Source organism: Rutilus rutilus, assembly GCF_951802725.1.
Source record: "Rutilus rutilus genome assembly, chromosome: 3".
Taxonomy (NCBI): Eukaryota; Metazoa; Chordata; class Actinopteri; order Cypriniformes; family Leuciscidae; genus Rutilus; species Rutilus rutilus.
In genome coordinates this window covers 15,984,557-16,004,277 of record NC_140211.1, presented here as the reverse complement: position 1 = coordinate 16,004,277, position 19,721 = coordinate 15,984,557, and the positions used below count along the sequence as shown (strand labels likewise).

The 19,721-nt window shown below is 38.1% G+C and overlaps 1 protein-coding gene across 1 annotated transcript in view; it reads left to right on the top strand.

Moving 5' to 3' along the window:
- adamts17 (ADAM metallopeptidase with thrombospondin type 1 motif, 17) overlaps positions 1-19,721 on the top strand; it is a 138,894-nt gene that overhangs the window by 52,110 nt on the left and 67,063 nt on the right. The window contains exons 8-10 of the mRNA XM_084406112.1: positions 5,513-5,618; positions 10,111-10,251; positions 14,523-14,673. Coding sequence (XP_084262238.1) covers positions 5,513-5,618; positions 10,111-10,251; positions 14,523-14,673 — 398 coding nt within the window. The remainder of the gene's footprint in view (positions 1-5,512; positions 5,619-10,110; positions 10,252-14,522; positions 14,674-19,721) is intronic.

The window sequence follows — 19,721 nt, the reverse complement described above, 5'->3', positions numbered from 1 at the left end:
GGTATAAAAGGAGGCCAACATAATCTACACATTCAGCTTTGTTCTTCAGAACCAGATCTTGTATGCAGAGAAGCACTGCTGGCTGTCCATTCACCTCGTTGGATTTTCAAAGAGCTCACTTCAGTGGTCTCCCTCTCGTTTGAGCACGGTTAAGTGCGTTAAGTTCCCTTGGGTGCATCAGAGGTGTCTAAAAGAGGCAATTCCTCTAAAAGACAGCACGGCGGATCGAGTCTTTTTAAAAGATGACTTTCCATCCTTGTCCTTCTGGTTGTGGTCGCGTCCTCTGCGGTTCACCTCTTTGTGAATTTAATATCTCATTCAGGGTTTCCTAAGGATGAGGAGCTGTCAATCACAGCATCGGAGGGTGAGCTATTTTCTTCGAAGGCTGAAGATTCACCTGGTCTCCCATCCTCGGGTGTGACGACTCAGGGTGAGTGTGACAGAGTTGGTAGCTCTACTTTCCCGGGCAGTCATAAGCATTGGGCTGAAGTGGAATCCTTCGCCCTGTCTCAATCACTTGTGGCTGGATAGTTGGTTTCTAGGCTAGAGTGCGATACGATGCGCTGCCTCACCCCACCCCAGTTCCATTCTTCCTGGAAGTGCATGATGAACTCACAAAGTCATGGAAGGTTCTGTTTTCCTCCAGAAAACAGCTTGCGGGCTTATTTGCTCTCACTACCCTTGACGGAGCGTCAGCCCGGGGATACTCGGGGTCCCACAAGTTGAGCATGTGATTGTGGTGCATCTGTGCTTGCAGAATGGCGCCACCTGGAGGAATCACCTGAAGCTCCCGACCAGGGCCTGTAAGTTTTCCTCATCTCTTACAGTAAGGGCTTACAGTGCCGCTGGTCTCTGCTCTGCAAGCAGTGGCCATCCTGCAGGTCTATCAGACCAGAGCGTTAAAAGAACTTCACTAAGGTAGTAGTGATCCAGAGCTCATGCTCAAACTGCACTCAGCGACTGACTTCGCCCTCCTGGCCATGAAGGTCACAGCGCAGGCTCTGGGTGAGACGATGTCCACACTTGAGGTCCAGGAGCACCACCTATGGCTCAAACTTGCAGAGATGTGGGAGGTAGAGAAAGTGCGCTTGATGATACTTCGCACAGCAGTTCTCAGCAGTAAAGAAGCAGACGGAGGCCATCAGTCACATCTTGCCTCGATGCAGGTCGACCACCAGATCCGCCTGCTCGTTGCCGAGGATGGCCCACTGTAAAGGCTGCACCGGGCCCGCCCACTAAGGAGCCTGGCTCAGCAGCTTGAATGCTACGGTCCTCTCGTAGGAAGTTGGTCCCGCCCGTCAATCACCAGGCAGCTAAGAACCCGCCTAAGGCTTCGAAGCGGCCATGAGATAGGCGACCCAGGGATGAAGGAGACCCCACTAACCTGCCCGCCTCTGAAGAGACTTTGTTTAATTTTTCCTCTTATTTTGCCAGATGCCACTCGGCTGACGGCTCTTTCATGGTTAGAAAAAGTCCAGTTTCCTCTTTCGTTGGGTCATTCCCTAACACTAGACACTCATGGTTCTCGACCCTGGGGTTGATGCATATGAAACCGCTTTCAGAGATGTGCATGGCGCCGCCATCACACTGAACACTCCTTGGTCAGACCACGCATTTCTATGGGCAGGTGTTCCCCTAAAGCGAGTGTCCAGGCATGTTGTTGTCACGACAGATGCCTCCAACACAGGCTGGGGTGCCATATGCTATGGGCGTGCAGTTTTTGGGCACTGGATAGGACCCCGTTTGCACTGGCATATCAACTGCCTAGAGTTGTTGGCTGTGATATTTGCACTGAAACGGTTTTGCCAGCTGGTTCATGGCAAGCACGTGTTGATTCACATGGTCAAAGTCCCTGCGAGCAACTCACATTCTAGGCGTCCTCAATCGCGCTGCCGACATGCTTTCAGGACAGGTCACGCTCTGAGGAGAATAGAGACTCCACCCCCAAGTGGTCCAGCTGATTTAGAGTCGGTTCGACGAGGCTCAGGTGGAGCTTTTCGTCTCTGAGGAATCCTCCCATTGCACTCTGTGGTATTCCCCGATCCAGGCCCCTCTTGGCATGGACGCACTAGCGCACAGAGCAAGTACATATTTCCCCCAGTGAGCCTCATCGCACAGACAGTGTGCAAGATCAAGACCCTACTGGCCCAACCAGACTTGGTTCTCAGAGCTTATGCTGATGGCATTGGCCCCTCCCTGGCTAATTCCCCTGAAGAAGGACCTACCTTCTCCGGAGCATGGCACAATCTGTCACTTTCGCCCAGACCTCTGGAACCTCCACGAATGGTCCCTGGATGAGACTTGGAGGAGTTCAGAGGTCTGCCACCAGCTGTGGTAGACACTATCACACAGACTAGAGCCCCTTTTACTAGGCGGTTGTGTGCCTTAAAATGGCGCCCAAGGTAATTTACCATGGGCGTTGGAAGGTTGCGAGACAGCGTAGCTGCATTTGTCATTTTGGCATGCGAAAGCGTGCTATAGCATCTGTACTGCTTCAGGTTCAGGTTGTGGCTGTGCGTGTCTCTCATTCGACACAACGTCAAAAGTGAGTCTATCTATCTATCTATCTATCTATCTATCTATCTATCTATCTATCTATCTATCTATCTATCTATCTATTGTATCAATCAATCAATCAATCAATTAATCAATCGTTCTGTCATTCTATCGTTGTATCTATCGTCCTTTTGTCTCAAACTTTGCTTCTGTAGGTAATAATTACAGTGGATTTGAATTTCTTTTGAAATTCAGTCATTTTAACTACTTATTTAATTATCCTTAAATTCATAAATTTCTCATCCTGTTTTCAAATTCAGCAAGTAAAATTAATTAAATAAAAAGGAGGGGGTTTAAATAATTCGTCGAGCTCTCATTTCCATTCATTTGCAATGCAGTTGTACCTTATTAAGCCTACCTGTCTGTCATCTGTAGTTCACACATCCAGACAGTCATTACACATTATAGATTACATTCCATCAACTCAGAGCAAGCTATAAAAATAACTGCACAGAACTATTGCAGAGACTTGCTTACAGAAACTTGAACTCATCTGACCCTTAAACTGTAAATCAGTCAATGACAGATGTAGCAGATATAATTGCAGCTCTTGTCTTAGTATGCATGGCTGTAAAAAAGAAGAAGAAAAGAAATAGAGCATTAGAAGAGAAGTGAAGGAATTTGGGACAACATCTGTTTTCCAATCAACCTGCTGTTATTTTTATATGGCATTCAAAGAAAATAATTTTCCCATCATACAATTCCAGCCAGTGTAAAAAATGGCACAGCCCATTATTTTCCAACATGTGTTTTAAACCTCAGCTCCATGTGTACAGATGAAAAAAATAATCCTGACGCAAGAAAATCATCAAGTCATCTATATTGCTAATATGATATTACAGTTTTTGCGTTTGATGATTGAATTAGGGTTTCAGTCTCCATACATGGATTCGGTATGATATGTTTTATTGAAGAATGATGAAACACAGTTCATTTGTTTTTACATGGCAATTATTTCCAGCATCAGTCATCAAACATTGTGACCAAATAACCAAGAAACACTGATTTATGATCTACAGTGGAACATCCAAATTTCCCTTTATTTTTTAGTTGCTTTCACCAGCACAGAAGATATTTTAGTGCTTCCAGGCGAGTTTCTGTCCTGTTGCCTTGGAACAATATTTATTGAACCACAGTGTGAAGCATGTAAGACCATCTGAAGAAATTATTTCTAGTCTGTTTTTGTTTAATAAGATGTGTTAAAGTGCTTGTTTATCATTGTCTTTTTCTTGTGGGCCTTTTAAGTCATGCTGTTGTTGTTCAGTATTTTTATTCTGTATTAATAGTAAACAGCTATTTTGCACACAAGTCAGTGAAGTGTGTGTTAATATGTATTCGATGCTTAGTTTTTTCACATTAAATAAAGTAGTAATCGACTTGTTCCAAAACCTACTGTAGCGAGCCCCTATGTAGACACCATTTTAAGGCTTGTGCTCACAACCAGGCATGAACTTTGTCGTAATGTACTATTTCAAAATGCTTTCTGTTATTTTCACAGAATAAATGAAGATGCTATAAGATAAGATAAAATAAGAAACATTCCCACAGCCCCTGTAAACTAGTCAGGAGAGACTGGTAAGTGAGGATTTGAAGAGAGAAACAGTTCAGTAGTATATTTTTAGTTAATAATTGAATGCTATTGTTTCTGGTGCAGCTTTAAACTGCCAAAAACATCTGTACGATGCATATGTATAGTGCCGATGTGAATCTCAATGAATTCTGGTTTGATTTTTCGGTCCCACTTTATATTAAGTGGCTTTTCAATTCAATTCAATTCAATTCAAATTTATTTGTATAGCGCTTTTCACAATACATATTGTTTCAAAGCAGCTTTACAGAAAGTGTAACTATTATGTACTAACATTGAAATTAATAATTTGATACAATGGACTTATTGTGTACATACATACATGTTTTTACATTGTACTTATATTTTAAAAATACCTGCATGTAATTACAGCTGTAATTAATTTATGTAATTACATTTGTAATTACACTGTTGACCCTTAATTCCTTTACACCTTAACCCACCCTTAAACCTACCCATATCACCACACCTGTCCCTAACCTTACCTGTGTCACACCTCAATAGCAGCAATGTGTTTTACAATACAACATGAATACAATAAGTACATAGTGTAAGTACATAGTACACTTAATATAAAGTGGGACCGATTTTTCTTTTGAGTAGACAAAGTGAACAAAATGTTAGAAAGAGTTGCTAGACTTAGTAGTAGTTTTTTGTGTGTGGATATGACCAGTTGAAGAAGCCTGATGAATGTTCTATATTTTTAAATATTCTTCATAAAGTTTTCTTTAACAGTATAATGTAGTTCTAATCTACGAGCATGATATACATATTGCAAAAACCACACAATCTGAAAAATGTGATATATCATCATGCAATCAAACATTCTCATTTCCTGTTGGGTTACAGTGTATTCCATATAGTCCCTCTGCAGGACCAAACTGCTCTCTTGTCATGCTAAACACAGTTTTGTATTGTTTTTTAGTTGTTTTTTTTTAACACAAGCATCTGGGCTGAATTTCATTCTCTAGTTATTGATTTCACTTAAGGCGGTCAGAGGCTAAGTGAGGTTGTCTGGGTTTCGTCCAGTGTCAGACACAAACCAGGTGCTTTCACAGAAACACTGGAAAGGTGATAGTCTGTGATGTGACGTAGGTTCTGATGTCACATATTTGATGCATAGGGCATGTGTTTGGTATCAGTTTGTACCAAAATTAAGTGGCTAGATTTTTACATTTTCTGAAGACATTCAAGTTAAGAGCGGGTGGTTGCCAGGTTGCTATGCTGTTGCTAGGTGTGTTCTGATATATTTTGAATGTCCTCCAGTCTCTGAATGACCCTTCAAGCAGTAAAGTATCAGATTTGTGGTTCAGTTGTGCTTCTTTTCTGTCCATTATCTTCTTACTTTGTGCTTTGCTCTTTCCTCAGGAATCGCTTATCTAGGTGGCACCTGTAGCTCCAAAAGGAAGTGTGTGCTGGCGGAGGACAACGGACTCAACCTGGCCTTCACCATCGCTCATGAGCTGGGCCACAAGTGAGTCTAAATTGTGTAGAAAACTGATTTAGAGGCTTCTGTTATTGTCTGAAAATGAGTTCTGGACTGGTGCATCACATTTTTGCTCCATCATCACCTCATGCAATGAAATATACATCTGAGAACTGTTTTTTGAGAAGCACTGTAGTACTTCAAATATCTGAGCATGATGTAACCCTCTAACCCTCATGTACAGTGAAGATGGACTTCATGTAACATTATTTGTGTTTGGGGTTCTTTGTTTTAATGAAAATTATTTATCCAATATAGTTTTAAAAAATCTGTTTGGCTTCAATTTAATTCCAGCAAAATACATTGTACAAAATGTACAATAATCAGAAAATCTTGTCTTGTGAAATGTTATTCCATTAAGACATATTTTATAGTTTGGGTGATAATAAGCATTCTCATAGAGATTCATCATTATGAAGAGTCATGAAGGATAAAGATGATACTACAATTGTACATACGGTACACTACCGTTCAAAAGTTTTGGGTCAGTATTTAATACTTTTGTTCCGCATGAACACATTGAAATGAACAAAAGTGATAGTAAAGACATTCATAATATTTCAAAAGATTTCTATTTCAAATAAATGCTGTTCTTTTGAATCCTGTATCAACACAAAAATATTAAGCATCTGTTTTCAAAATTGTAAGTAAGAAATGTATCTTGAGCAGCAAGAATAATTTCAGAATGATCCTTTGACTCTAAAGACTGGAGTATGATGTTGAAAATTCAGCTTTGCATCACAGGAATAAATTACATTTTAAATTGTAATAATATTTCACAATATTACTGTTTTCACTGTTTTTCTAATCAAACAAATGCAGCCTTGGTGAGCATAAGAAACTTCTTTCAAAAACAATTAACGACCCCAAACTAATAGATGATAATAAAGAGATAGGGATAATTCTGCCAAAAACGAAAATTCAGTCATCATTTACACAGCCTCATGTCCTTCCAAACCTGTATGACTTGCCGTCTTCTGTATTCACTCAGTTCATTTCCATACAATAAAAGCATATTGTAACTAGGGGTGGTGAAGCTCCATAAAAAACACCATAAAAGTAGTCATATTCCAATATGCCGTATTCCAACCCCTATGATAGCTTTGTATGAGGAAAAGACCGAAATTAAGATTTGAGAACCACTGGTCACTGTTTTCTTTTATTTCATGGAAATGAGCAGCATGAACATTTCCTTTTGAGTTACACGGAAAAAAGAAAGTCATACAGATTTGGAACGACATGAGAGTGAGTCAATTCTGACAGAATCTTCATTTCTGTGTGAACTATACATTTAACTTTCCATTTTTGTTCACACGTACCAGGGATTTTTTTCACAGCTTATCAATTCAGCATCTATTTAAAGGCTGACAACATTGGCCTTTTTGGTCCAATAAGTACAGTAGATTAATGCAATCTCGGCTATTCCCACCAAAAGTAGAGGCACCTGACCAGATGTTCATCCATGATCAGACTCCTCTTCAGAGATGTGAATATCTGGTTTGTAATCTAAATTATACATGAGCATGTGATGCTCTCTGTTGTTTTGTCGTAAATGCTCTGCTCTGCTCTTTTTAACAACGAGTGATTAAGACCCCAAAAACACTCTCATCCTCACCGAGTGATTTGGAAAATCTAGTGAAATTCCTGAAAGAGAACATGCTATAAAACATTTCATGTTCACACATCATTCACATGAATTACTGGATTGAACCGAATGCCACGACTATGTGTTACTCACTTCTCACAATAGCAGCCCTTCATCCCCTTGCTAGCATAAAGCCCTCTTTGATAGAACAATGATGGGCAGCCAACACCAAAATTTGTCTGGAAAAACGGCCAAGCTACATTAGCGTAAGCGCCGTCTTTGTGGCAGTGCCAGTCTTCAGAGGAGTTATCACCATACCTGCTCCACTATAGCGTGCAGCAGGACGGCACAGGCCAAAGTCAGGTTTAATGCCCGACAGTAATGAGTTGGCACCGATCACGCCCGGCTGGTGCCGATACCAGGGCCGCGTCGCTAGTCATCACACGCACACAGGGGTTTCATTGTCTCGAGTCTGTAAAAACACTATTAAAGCAAGTATATTATGGGTTTATATGTATGCTTAGTTCTTTACAATAAAGACACATCAAAATGATAATTTCATAGAGTCGCTAGCACTACTGCGGCATTGAATATTTCTGAAAGCATGGCATTTACTAGCTCTAATAAACACATGCTACAGCGTCACACTTTCTGATGGATTGAGATTTATCAGACTACCGAGCAGAGTTTCTCATATTTCATCATAAGTGCACCTGGCGTGATCTACTCAAGACCTTTTGATTTGGTGTGCGGGCGTAACAAAGCTTGATGAGTGTCTGGAGTCTTGTTTTAGCACTGCTCCATTCGGTACACTTTATCAAGTGTAGACGCTGATCATTTTCCAATAATAACAGCTGAAGGAGCATGATTATGGTGCTCTAGGAACATTGGTGTAACACAAATGTGGGGTTTGCCGCATGTATCGACTGAAATGAGAACATCCTCTGTATTGTCAGAATGCATCATATTTCAGTCCACCCACAATGCCTCATTAGTGTCATCACTGCTGATGTGATTATTAGTCAAAGAACCTTTCTGCATAATGATTGTCTGTTTAATGAGTGGATAGAGTAATTAGTGCTTGTACAGTAGGTGAGATTGGCAAATTACACAGTGTGAATGAGACTATTTACACTACTGTTTAAAAGTTTAGGAATGGTAAGATTTTTTTAAAGAAGTCTCTTATGCTCACCAAGGCTGCATTAATTGAATCAAAAATATTAAAATATTACATTTTTTATTTAAAATAAATGTAAAATAACTGTATACTATCTGAATATATTTTAAAATGTAGTTTATTCCTTTGATGCAAAGCTGAATTTTCAGCATCATTACTCCAATCTTCAGTGCACGATCCTTCAGAAATCATTCTAATATGCTGATTTGCTGCTCAAGAAACATTTCTTAATATTATCAATGTTGAAATAAAAATCTTTTGAAACATTATAAATGTCTATACTGTCCAATTAATGAATCCTTACTGAACAAATGTATTTCTTTCTTTCTAAAAACGAATATATATTACTGACTCCAAACTTTTGAACAGTATTATGTTACCATCAAAGTTGAAAAATAAGTGTTGTGAAAAAAATTTATATTGCAAAAGTTAATTGTTATGTATAAAGTTTCCATTGTAGCTTATGTGCATGTCTTCTTACCAAATAAAATGATTAGGCAGGACCAATGCAAGCTTATACTTTTTCATTCCCATTTTAAAAAATGTTAGTGTTTCCATTCAGCATTTTTATGCAATATCCAATAATTTATGCTAATTTATGTTAATATAAATGTATGCAATAGAATCCTGGCTGCTTTTGGCACAGTGGAAGAAGTTTGTTGCAGTTGCTAAACTGAGACAAACAGAATAGGTTTGATTGCTTATTGGTGTCTTTTGCTATTACATTTGCTTAGTTTAGGGATTTGAACAAACCACTAACACTAAGGGCATTTGTCGAGTAACTTGTCCAGTTTATGGTCATTAATGATTCCTCATGTTTGGCTTTTTGAGGATCAGTGACTTCTCTAAGCTATATGACTTACGATTTTTGATTTGGGGCAGTAAGAAACCACCTAGCAACTGCATAATACCAGCCCATATCTTTAAGCACTGAGCCAAACATTGGTCATGCATGATGGCTTCCCTTCCAAGTCTTTTAAGTCCTGTGAACGCTTCATAGGGTATTTGGCTTGTGAAAGCACTTGACCGTTATTAGCTTGGCAGCGAAAAGTCCTGTTTTAATAAGGCTAATCATGTTTTTTTCTCCCTTAAACAAATTTAACACAACAGACATTTGGCTCCCTTATAAACCTCACACGATTGTGTGAGATTCTCATCTCAGTCCACTTACTGACCAAATCACCCCATTGACATTAAAAGGCGCTCATCTATGTTAAAGCTTGACATAAAGTGGCGATGAAACCGCTGTAGCATTCACATTCTTCTCCTTGTTCATTTAGTTCTCCACGGCTACTCCTTGATTTCTATTGTGTTCTGTGTGTGTCTTTTGACTTTTATTGCTTTGGTCTTTAGCGGGAGCCGAGACACAGCCTGGAAATCGACACTGCTCTCTTTATTAGTTCCTGGGCTCACTGCTGCTGCTTCAGTTTTTGGTTGTTGTTTTTAATTTGGGAAATGTAGGTCAGGGCCTAAGAGAAAGTACTCTTATGACTCGAGTTGCTTTGGCTTTCGTGAGCACACATGCTCTATTTTAGAGTAATATTGCATTGTTATGCATTCAAAGGAAGCTTTGTAAACAGCATGTTAATGATTATGTTTAACAAGCATAAATAACTATTTATTGTGCACTAAGTTTGCCTGGGTGAGACTCATATTTTGTGAAAATCACTGCTGTTTCTTATTAGTGTTTCGTGTTTTTGATTGTCTTCTCTCTTTAGCATGGGCATGAGCCATGACGACGATCACGCGAGCTGCACAGGCCACTCTCACATCATGTCTGGGGAATGGGTCAAAGGTCGTAACCCCAGTGATCTCTCCTGGTCCACCTGCAGTCGTGACGACCTGGAAAAGTTCCTCAGGTGAGTTCTATAAAATATAAAAATCCTCAAGCTAGCCTCTGTTTTTAGGTATTATAAGTAGTGATCAACCAATATGGAGTTTTTTTTTAATGGGTGATACTAATAACGAGACAGTGGAATGGTCTATAAATTGGCACGTGTTATACTAATTATATAATTCAACTTTAACAACATTGCTGTAATAATTTATAATGTAATTTTAGCAATATTGCTATAATTATATTTAATTTAGAACAATTAATTAATTTGAGCAGATAAGATGAATGCATGTAATTAAACTACGGTGCCTTTAGTAGTCATTTTCAGAAAAAAAACAAACATTTTCGTGAGATTTCTGCATATACAGATTTTTTTTTATGTGCACATGAAAGAATTGTGTACAAATGAGAATAATTATTTTACTGTAATTATTTATTTTAAAAAGACTAATTCTAAAAATTCTAAAAATGATATTTATATTAATAAATAATATGTGTAATATACATTTATAGTTGTAGTATTAATAATATATTTATAATTAGTACATAATTTCCATATAATTTCCAAGCTACTTGGTTGTAAAATAAATACCACTAAACAGACTAGATTCAGTCTCCCACATTAATTTTCTGGCAAAATGATCCTTGAGGAAGACAAACAGTCAAGCATTTGAATAGAGTTCATTCTGGAAGCCAATTCTTAATAGTGAATACCCGGCTCTATAAACAAAGAACCGGCTGGAGTCATCGATCCTCACGGATGTACTGCAGCCGATGACAGAATAAAGCGGCAGTATTCACTGTCTGCTGTGCCCGGAGGACTTCTGACCTCAATTCAAACTACAAAGTGTCACCGTATCCAAGCAGATACCAACGTTATCCAAACTGTGCTGTTGAGCTTCTGAGAGTATTTTAATGCCAGAGACAATCAACCAGATTAGTGCTTCTTCCTGTAGAGTAAAGCTCCTCGCTACGATAACATGACAACATGGCTCTCCAAACTCACGCATGCATGTTGCTTCTTGTTTGTACACATACTGTACATGTGACCTGTATGACAGCAGCTTTAGTGTGTAGCATGATGTTACACACATGGAAATTAATTTCCATGGTTTTATTTTATCAACATGCACCAATGCAAAATTTTCTGTATATCCTAATCATTTGTTAACAACATGTATTCATTACCTCAATGAGCTCATTGTTTCCGCCTTAAATTAATACATTGTTAGCTAACTGCGTGATTTCTATATGTACATTTCTGAAATACATAACTTAGACACAGTCACTTCTGATCGCAGATCACTCTTAATTGAAATGTAGACACATGCATTTTCTGTAAAGCTGCTTTGAAACGGTGAAAAGCACTATACAATTAAATGTGAAGTGAATTGAATTGAACTTTACTTTTTTTGTTCAATTTAGTTTAGTTTAGATTAGGGGTGTAACGGACCAGGCCCACAGCTACGCACACAGCAGCTTCACGACTTCCCTTTATGTGTGTTTTTGTTTGTATGTTTGATTGTTAGTGTCACATTTAGTTGTGAAAATATTACGTACAGCCGTCAAGATCTTTTGATCACAGGACTACAATTGGAGCAGACTACAACAAGTGAATTTGACTCACATAATATAGTGGAGGAGATGGCCAGGACATCAGGCTCTCTGTGGATTTTTGTCGGCTCTGGCAGGCATTGGAGGCGAAGGAAACATAGGAAGCAAAAGCACGGATGCGGTCTGGCGTACTTGCGAGACTAAAGAGACAACCGCACCAACCACCGCTGCCCAGCATTTTTCTTACTTACGCCATATCTATCAACAACAAAATGGTCGAATTTAATCTACAAATCTCTGTGAATATACTCATAAAGGACTGTTGCATTTTGATATTAACTGAGACGTGGCTTCACCCACATATCCCAGAAGACTCCGGTAAGAGCAAGGGAGTGGAATTATGCACTTACATACTTAACAACTGGTGGACTGATGCAAAATTCGTAGGCAGACATTGTTTTCCAGATTTGGAGTATCTGATGGTTAAATGCAGACTGATCTATCTTCCACACGAACTTACCATTGTTATAGTTACAGCTGTTTAGATTCCATCAGATGCTAATTCTTGCATGGCTCTAGTCTACCTGCTCAATGCTATAATTTCACAACAAAGCAACTGCCCATATCATAGCTGGTGATTTTAATCAAACAGACCTAAAGGCTGTTCTCCCGAAATTTGAACATCACACTAGATATGCTACAAGGGTGACAAATATATTAGACGAGGCTTATTCAAACATCAAGAACGGGGTTAGGTCAACACCGTTACCACAGTTAGGCCAATCAGATCACCTATTCATACTCTTAATTCCAGAATGTTGGAATTAATGTTGTTCCAACCCTGTAAGACTGACACGGAAGAGAAGGAATGGTTGAATTAAGTCGTTATCTTTGTTTTGTTTGTTTGCGCACAAAAAGTATTCTCGCCACTTCATAAAATTAAGGTTGAACCACTGTAGTCACATGGACTATTTCAACAATGTCTTTACTACCTTTCTGGGCTTTGAAAGTGGCAGTTATCTTAATTTGTGTTCCGAAGATGAACGAAAGTCTTTTTGGAAGGGTTTGGAACAACATGAGGGTGAGTAATTAATGACATCATTTTCATTTTTAAGTGAACTATCCATTTAAAGATCATGTTCGTAACATCATCTCCAGGTCTGGAGATAGAGCCTGTTACAGCATTGAGAGAGCCAACCTGAAGAGAGGCACCAGGGAAGCAAAAATAGCCTACAAGAGTAATCAATCACAAGGACTCACGGCAGGTGTGGCCAGGCATTCGGCATCTCACCAATTATAAGTCCAGCAACCGAAAGACCGCTGATAATGATGTCTCTCTGGCAGAGGAACTTAATTGTTTCTTTCCATGTTATGAGTCAAAAGCAGTAGGAACAACCAGGACACCTCTACCATCCTCCAGCAGCCACAATCTCACAGTGCAGTAGCATGATGTGAGACACATGCTTAGGGCAGTGGACACAAAGAAGGAGGCCGGCCCTGATGGTGTGACAGGAAGGGTGTTGAAGTCATGCGCAGACCAGTTGTCTATGGTTTTCATATGGATCTTCAACTTCTACTACGTCTCTCTTTACTTCTACTATTCCATCTTTCCTGAATTCTGTCACAATTATTACACTGCCAAAAAAGACAGTCATCAGTAGCTTCAACGATAATCGCCCAGTCGCACTTACACTGGTCATTATGAAATGTTTTATAATAATACATTTTATTTTATATAGCGCCTATTTATATGAGTGGCATCTCAAAGCGCTTTACAAGAACATACAAATTAAATACATTTAAATAGGGGAAAAAATTGAAACAGCCCTTTGAGAAGCTGGTCCTACAACATATCAAAGCCAGTCTTCAACCTACCTTTGATCCATTCCAGTTCGCTTACACAGCAAATAGGTCTAAAGAAGATGCTTTCGTTACTGCTCTTCATACTGCACTGAGTATGTGAGGAGGCTCTTCATAGACTTGAGCTCTGCCTTTAATACAGTCATTCCAGGCAGACTGATAAAAAAACCTTTTAGACTTAGGCTTTTCTCAATCCATTTGTCTCTGCCTGATGAAGACCTTCGGGTCGAAACGTTATACAGTCCAATAAATTGATTCCTTGGCAGTTTGACGACTTTTGTTTACTCTCTTTCAATAAAATTCCTGTCGTTTAAATTCACAATGTTTATTTCTTTTATTCACATAAATTCAAATTTGCTTTGACAATTTTCTTTGGAATATTTTAGTTAATTTATTCACATTTTACATAACATACAGTATCATAGCACATTGTTTTTAACTCCGGGTCTCTCAAACAGGCCTTGCCTTCCTGATTATTTTAGGATGAGCTAAAATATTAAATATTTACAGAATGCAGACGTGCTTGGAAATCCCGAAGTGTATGCGCTCATTAGGGTTTAAGGCATCAACGTCAACCCTTTCAAAATATTTCTCATTTGCCCTCTTTAAATAAGAGTTTGGAAACCGCTTTTGGTTTTGCAGACATCTGCCGTGTTATAGTTGTCTGTGTTTTTATAACTTTACAGTTATAGGAAGATAAGAGATTGGACTTGGAGAAAGGACGGTTTTACTTTGAACAAATTAATTAGCAATGGAAAACCAGTATTAGAAGCACAGCAATTCCTAACTTCTTTTGTATTAAAGCGTGCAATTTTTCCAGTTGTGTGTGAAGATGTTTTGTACATCCTGTTGATTTCTCTAACACATACTGTCTTCCAGATCAAAGGCCAGTGCCTGTTTGCTGCATACTGACCCACGTAACCGCTACCTCGTCCGTCTGCCAGCCAAACTTCCCGGGATGCACTACAGCGCTGATGAACAGTGCCAGATTTTATTCGGCACGAACGCAACTTTCTGCACTGATATGGAGGTGTGTCTTTCATATCATACTGCACTCATGTACTACATGTTTTCCGTACCGTAAACTGACATAATGCATGTACATACACACAAATTAACGTCAGCATGTAGATATTGTAAGCAACCAAATCTTTTTGACCTAAACAACCTCATAATTTGACCTAACCTACATAATTGAGTTTACATCACGCAATTCTGACTTTTTTCCTCATAATTGCGAGTTTACATCTTGCAATTCTGAAAGTTTACATCTTTTTTTCCGTTTTTGACACTAAAAACAAAAATAGTAAAAGTAATTATGACTTTATCTCACATTTTTGTTACTTTTTTTCATACAATAGCAAGCTTATATCTTATAATTCTGACTTTTGAATTGTGAGATGTAAACTTTTATTCTGTTGTGGATAGGGATGCTCATATTGACCGTTTAACCGTTAACCGAAAGTAAAAATTTTGGCCGATTAATACTATCAGTTAAACGGTTTAAAACGTTTTTTTTTTTTAAGCTTCTTTTTTTTTTTTTTGCTGCATGGTTTAAAAATAAAATACTATATAGCTTATATTTATTAACTCACGGAGCGCGTAGACATGCGCAACCACACACGTCTCTAGCGAGACGTTACCTGTGTATTCCCGGGACATCGATCCGTCCCATAGGAGAGGGTGTTTTCTGCCGCGGGTCTAATGGCGTGTTCACACCAAACGCGAATTTAATTATTTGCGCGAGTAGATTACATACAAAGTCAATGCAAAGACGCGAATGACGTGAATTGGGCGACGCGTTTGCCGCGAAAGCTCGATAATGGCCTCAATCGCGTCTTCCGCGCAAGACAAGTTGAAAAATTTCAACTCGAGCAGAAAATTCGCGTGAAGAGGTGAAATTCACCGAGTTGAGTGCGCCTCTGGATGGTGATGTGAACCCAGACACGTCGGCGTTTGGCTTTCCTCCGTATTTGGGACTTCCACAACATGACGGAACAGACATGACGGAAAAATTATGGCAGAAAGAAATTGTGTTGTTGTTGATGATGATGACACACTCCTTTGCGCGGTATATTTTTATTCGCGAGTGACGCGAAAAACAAGAAAAACATCCCACGAGTAATCTAGAGCAAGTAAATAACGCGATGCGAATATACACTTCGCGTTTGACTGTCAACAGGCTGCGCTCCAGACTGACCCCACATCACGTTGATTGATATGTTGCTTTTTTTAAATAAAAATTAGACAAGGTGTTGAGGTAGGGCTGCTATTTTTATTTAACGAAAAATCTTAGTCTAAAGGAAAAAAAAAAATCCGGTTTTTGAAAGCTTTGTTCAAACGGATTCAGTGTTTTCTTTTTGTCATCTTAATTTGTTAATTATTTAAGTTTAAAAAATATATTTAGTGTAGGCCTATTTTGTTTTTTATTTGTATTATTTTATTCTGTTTTTCTCTCACTGTCAGAAATGCTGCAGGTGCGTGAAAATTTAAACTGAATCCAGGTTCTGTTGTTGATCTGTTCTGTATGCTGCTGTTTGCACTTTGCACGTTAAAATAAACCCTTAAAAAAAAAAAAAACCTATTTTTTTAAAGGGTCACAGATACGCGTCATTTTTATTTGTAATCTTATCAGTTAACGGTTAATAATCGATTAAAGAGTGCCGGTTGTCGGTCGGGAAAATTAATCGAAATGAGCATCCCTAGTTGTGGAAATAAGCTTCCAGATATACAGTAGTGGCCAAAAGTGATGTCTGGAGACGATATTTGTTTTTAATGCCCCTACAAGTTTGATTAAACAATATTTGTATATATATATATATTTAAATATTTCAAATATGAGGAAAGAACAAAATACTAAACTTGGTTAAAGGGACATTGTGTAGGATTTTCTCCCATCTAGCAGTGAAATTGTATTTTGCATTCAAACGAATAGTGCTCTCCAGCGCCTCGCTTTTTCAAATGCGTGTTGCATCTACGGTAGCCGTTATGTACCAAAAAGCTATGACAGGATGTCTTATAATAGCACTTCATCAAGTTTTCCTTCGGGTGAACTGGTTTGTTATTTCAAACAAACTGCAACTTGACACAGCGAACAAACGAATGTTACAGTTTTTAACAAACAAAACTTACAACCTTGTTTTTAGGGCCTTCTCTACTTTACTCAATAGCTGCTATTCATCAAAGAGCCTGTTTAACTTTTAACTATAAATGTTCTACTGTCTATATAATAAAGTACACAACCAAGCAATGAAAAAAAGCTTGTAATTAAGACCGTAACATTGACTTACCTGTCGAGAAGAAAGCAGGTAACTTCAGCGTCTCTTTTGAAAGCTTTCTCCTGCATTAGCTATCCCGACATTAACCCTTGTTTTTTTGTAATCTCCGGTCACGTTTCCTTTTACGGTCTATTTTGGACTTTTTCGACGATGAGGACTCCTTATCCTGTGACTCAGCATTTGTATGGTCCTCCATTATAAATAACCGTGCAGTGCAGCGGCAGCCTTTTAAACTTCCCGGGGCAGTGACAACCCTTACGAAAAAGAAGTATACTTCAAGTTAATTTTATGAAGTATACTTAAGTAATGTTCAAGTATATTTTTAAGTATACATTATGAAGTAAGTATACTAATGTAAATATGTACTAGTAGTAAACTTGTAAGTGTACTATTTTAAATCCGCTTGGAACTAAATTGGCCCACTTTTAGTATATAAAAGTATATGTTCAAGTGTACTATAAGTGTAACAATAGTAAACTTTAAGTGCACAACTAGTTCATAATTACGTTTCTCATTTGTACTGCAAGTGAACTTATGGGTATACTAGTAGTTTACTATTTACTTATAGCAACTTTGAAGTATACTCTCAGTAAACTACTAGTTTAGTAGTTTCATACTACAAGTATACTTGCAAGTTTTTTTAGTGTACTCTCAGTAAACTTGTAGTTTAGTAGTTTTATACTACGAGTTTTCTTTAAGTGAACTTAACATTACTATTTATGTAATTACTATGTCTACATACTTAAAGTTTACTATTTATATATAATTTTTGCACTTGCAGTAGGCCTATACTACTATGTTCAAATGTTATTTTTTATACTTGAAAAATACCTTTAGCTGTACTTATTATACTAATTTTAAAACATTTTATTAGCTTCATGCATCCTTTTTTAACAAACACTTGAATGTTGGTAAGTTTCATAAAGAAAGGCAACATTTTAAACGAAAAAGATGAGAAAATCTCATTTTTGTCAAAGACTATATTCAGAAACGTGATCAAAACACAGATGGAGTAGATCGAGTCCAACAACCCCAAAGCTTCACAGTCGTTTTCTCTTCATGGGTTACTCTTCATTTCATTTGGAAACATTAAGCAGTTTTGATTTACAAGCTGTTTAATGTTTGATGATCACTTTATTTTACATTTGAGTGAAAAATCTTCTATCACTTGTTTCAGCTTCTTCGTCTCCTGTGTTTTGATCCGGAGATTCTGCACTAGAAGATGTGTCATAGCGCCCCCTACCGTATAACAGTGAAAACATGGATAGCTGGAAAATTCAGTCAATGGTGGAAAAAAGTAACCTGGCAAGCCAGACCTACATCAGATGTTTGGTCTGGCAACTCACCATAGACACGCTCAATCCGAGGGGCGGGATAAACGGCTGTCTTTCAAATTCCCTCGGCACGCAATAGGACAGCGCTTCAACCAACCAGAGAGTTTTCCCACCAGCGGAGCTAGTTGATAGATTCAACTTTTGCCATATCTGGCCGGCAATACTACGAACACATCTTCCTTTTTTTAAGAATGACTTAAGTGCCGTTCTTTGCTCTTTTCTCAAAGAAAAACTTAACTCCAAGTCCTCCAGAGTCGCGGCCAAAGCCGATGAGCAGCCGTCATTCTTTGTTTTCAAGTAGCAGCCAGGGAACCGTCGCAACTCTGTCGTCATATGTTAAGCCCGCCCCGCATACTCTATACGCGACGTGATTGGCCTGACCCAATTTAGGTTTTTGCAGCTCGAAAGTCTATGGAGAGTTGCTAGACTGCCCTGGCTGCAAAATACATTTTGCTGCCGCTAGGGTGCGTCTAGATTTCTAGGCTAGGAAAAAAGTAGAATTAGAGTAAATTCCTATGTACACTACCTGTGGACTAGCCTACACAAAAATTCAGATACGCAGAATTAGAAACATATCTGTTTTATAGCAATATTTTCAAACAATGTAAGTTTCATAAGACTGTGTATGAAAAATATGTAAAAAAAAGTATATTTAATAGGCTCCTTGATCAAAAGAGTTAACACAACTACAAGCCAAGTATACTTTGAATACTTATTTATACTTTTAAGTATATCTCGGTCAAAAGATTGAGTACAAGTATTGGTCAAATATTCTTTGACTTTTCTCTCAATATAAATCAAGTACACTTAAGTGTAATTAAGTGTATTTCTGAGAAGTACAGTATATAAAATGTAGACTAAAATGATGCTTTCTTCTTTTTAGTTGAAAAGAAGTATACTAATAGAACACTTGAATAAACTTCCTTATAATTAAACCTTACATTTTCGTAAGGGAATTATTATCGCTGTGTACAAGATCAGGTTCAGTTCCATGCTTATTTTATTTATCTCTATAAGATATTCCACCAGAAAGCTTGTTACTATACAAACTTAAACATGTTAGTTTATAAGTCAGTGTGTAATATTATGTTTAAAAAAAAAAGCATTTAATAAGCTACTCAATCAAAATAGTAAACACAAGTACAAGCCAAGAATACCTAGAATACTTAATTATACTTTTAAGTATATCTCGATCAACAAGTACAGGCCAAATATACTTAGACTTTTCTGTTAGTATAAGTCAAGTATACTTAAGTGGAATTTGAAGTATATTTCTGAGAAGTACATAAAAAGTAGACTGAAAGTATACTTTCTTATTTTTTAGTTTAAAAGAAGTATACTAATAGCACACTTGAATAAACTTCTTTTTCATAAGGGAAGCGCCTCTCACTGCTCTGCGCCTCCGTTTCTGCTGGTTTCAATCACGTGACGCTGGCTCTGAACGAAAACGCGTTGTGGAAACGCGT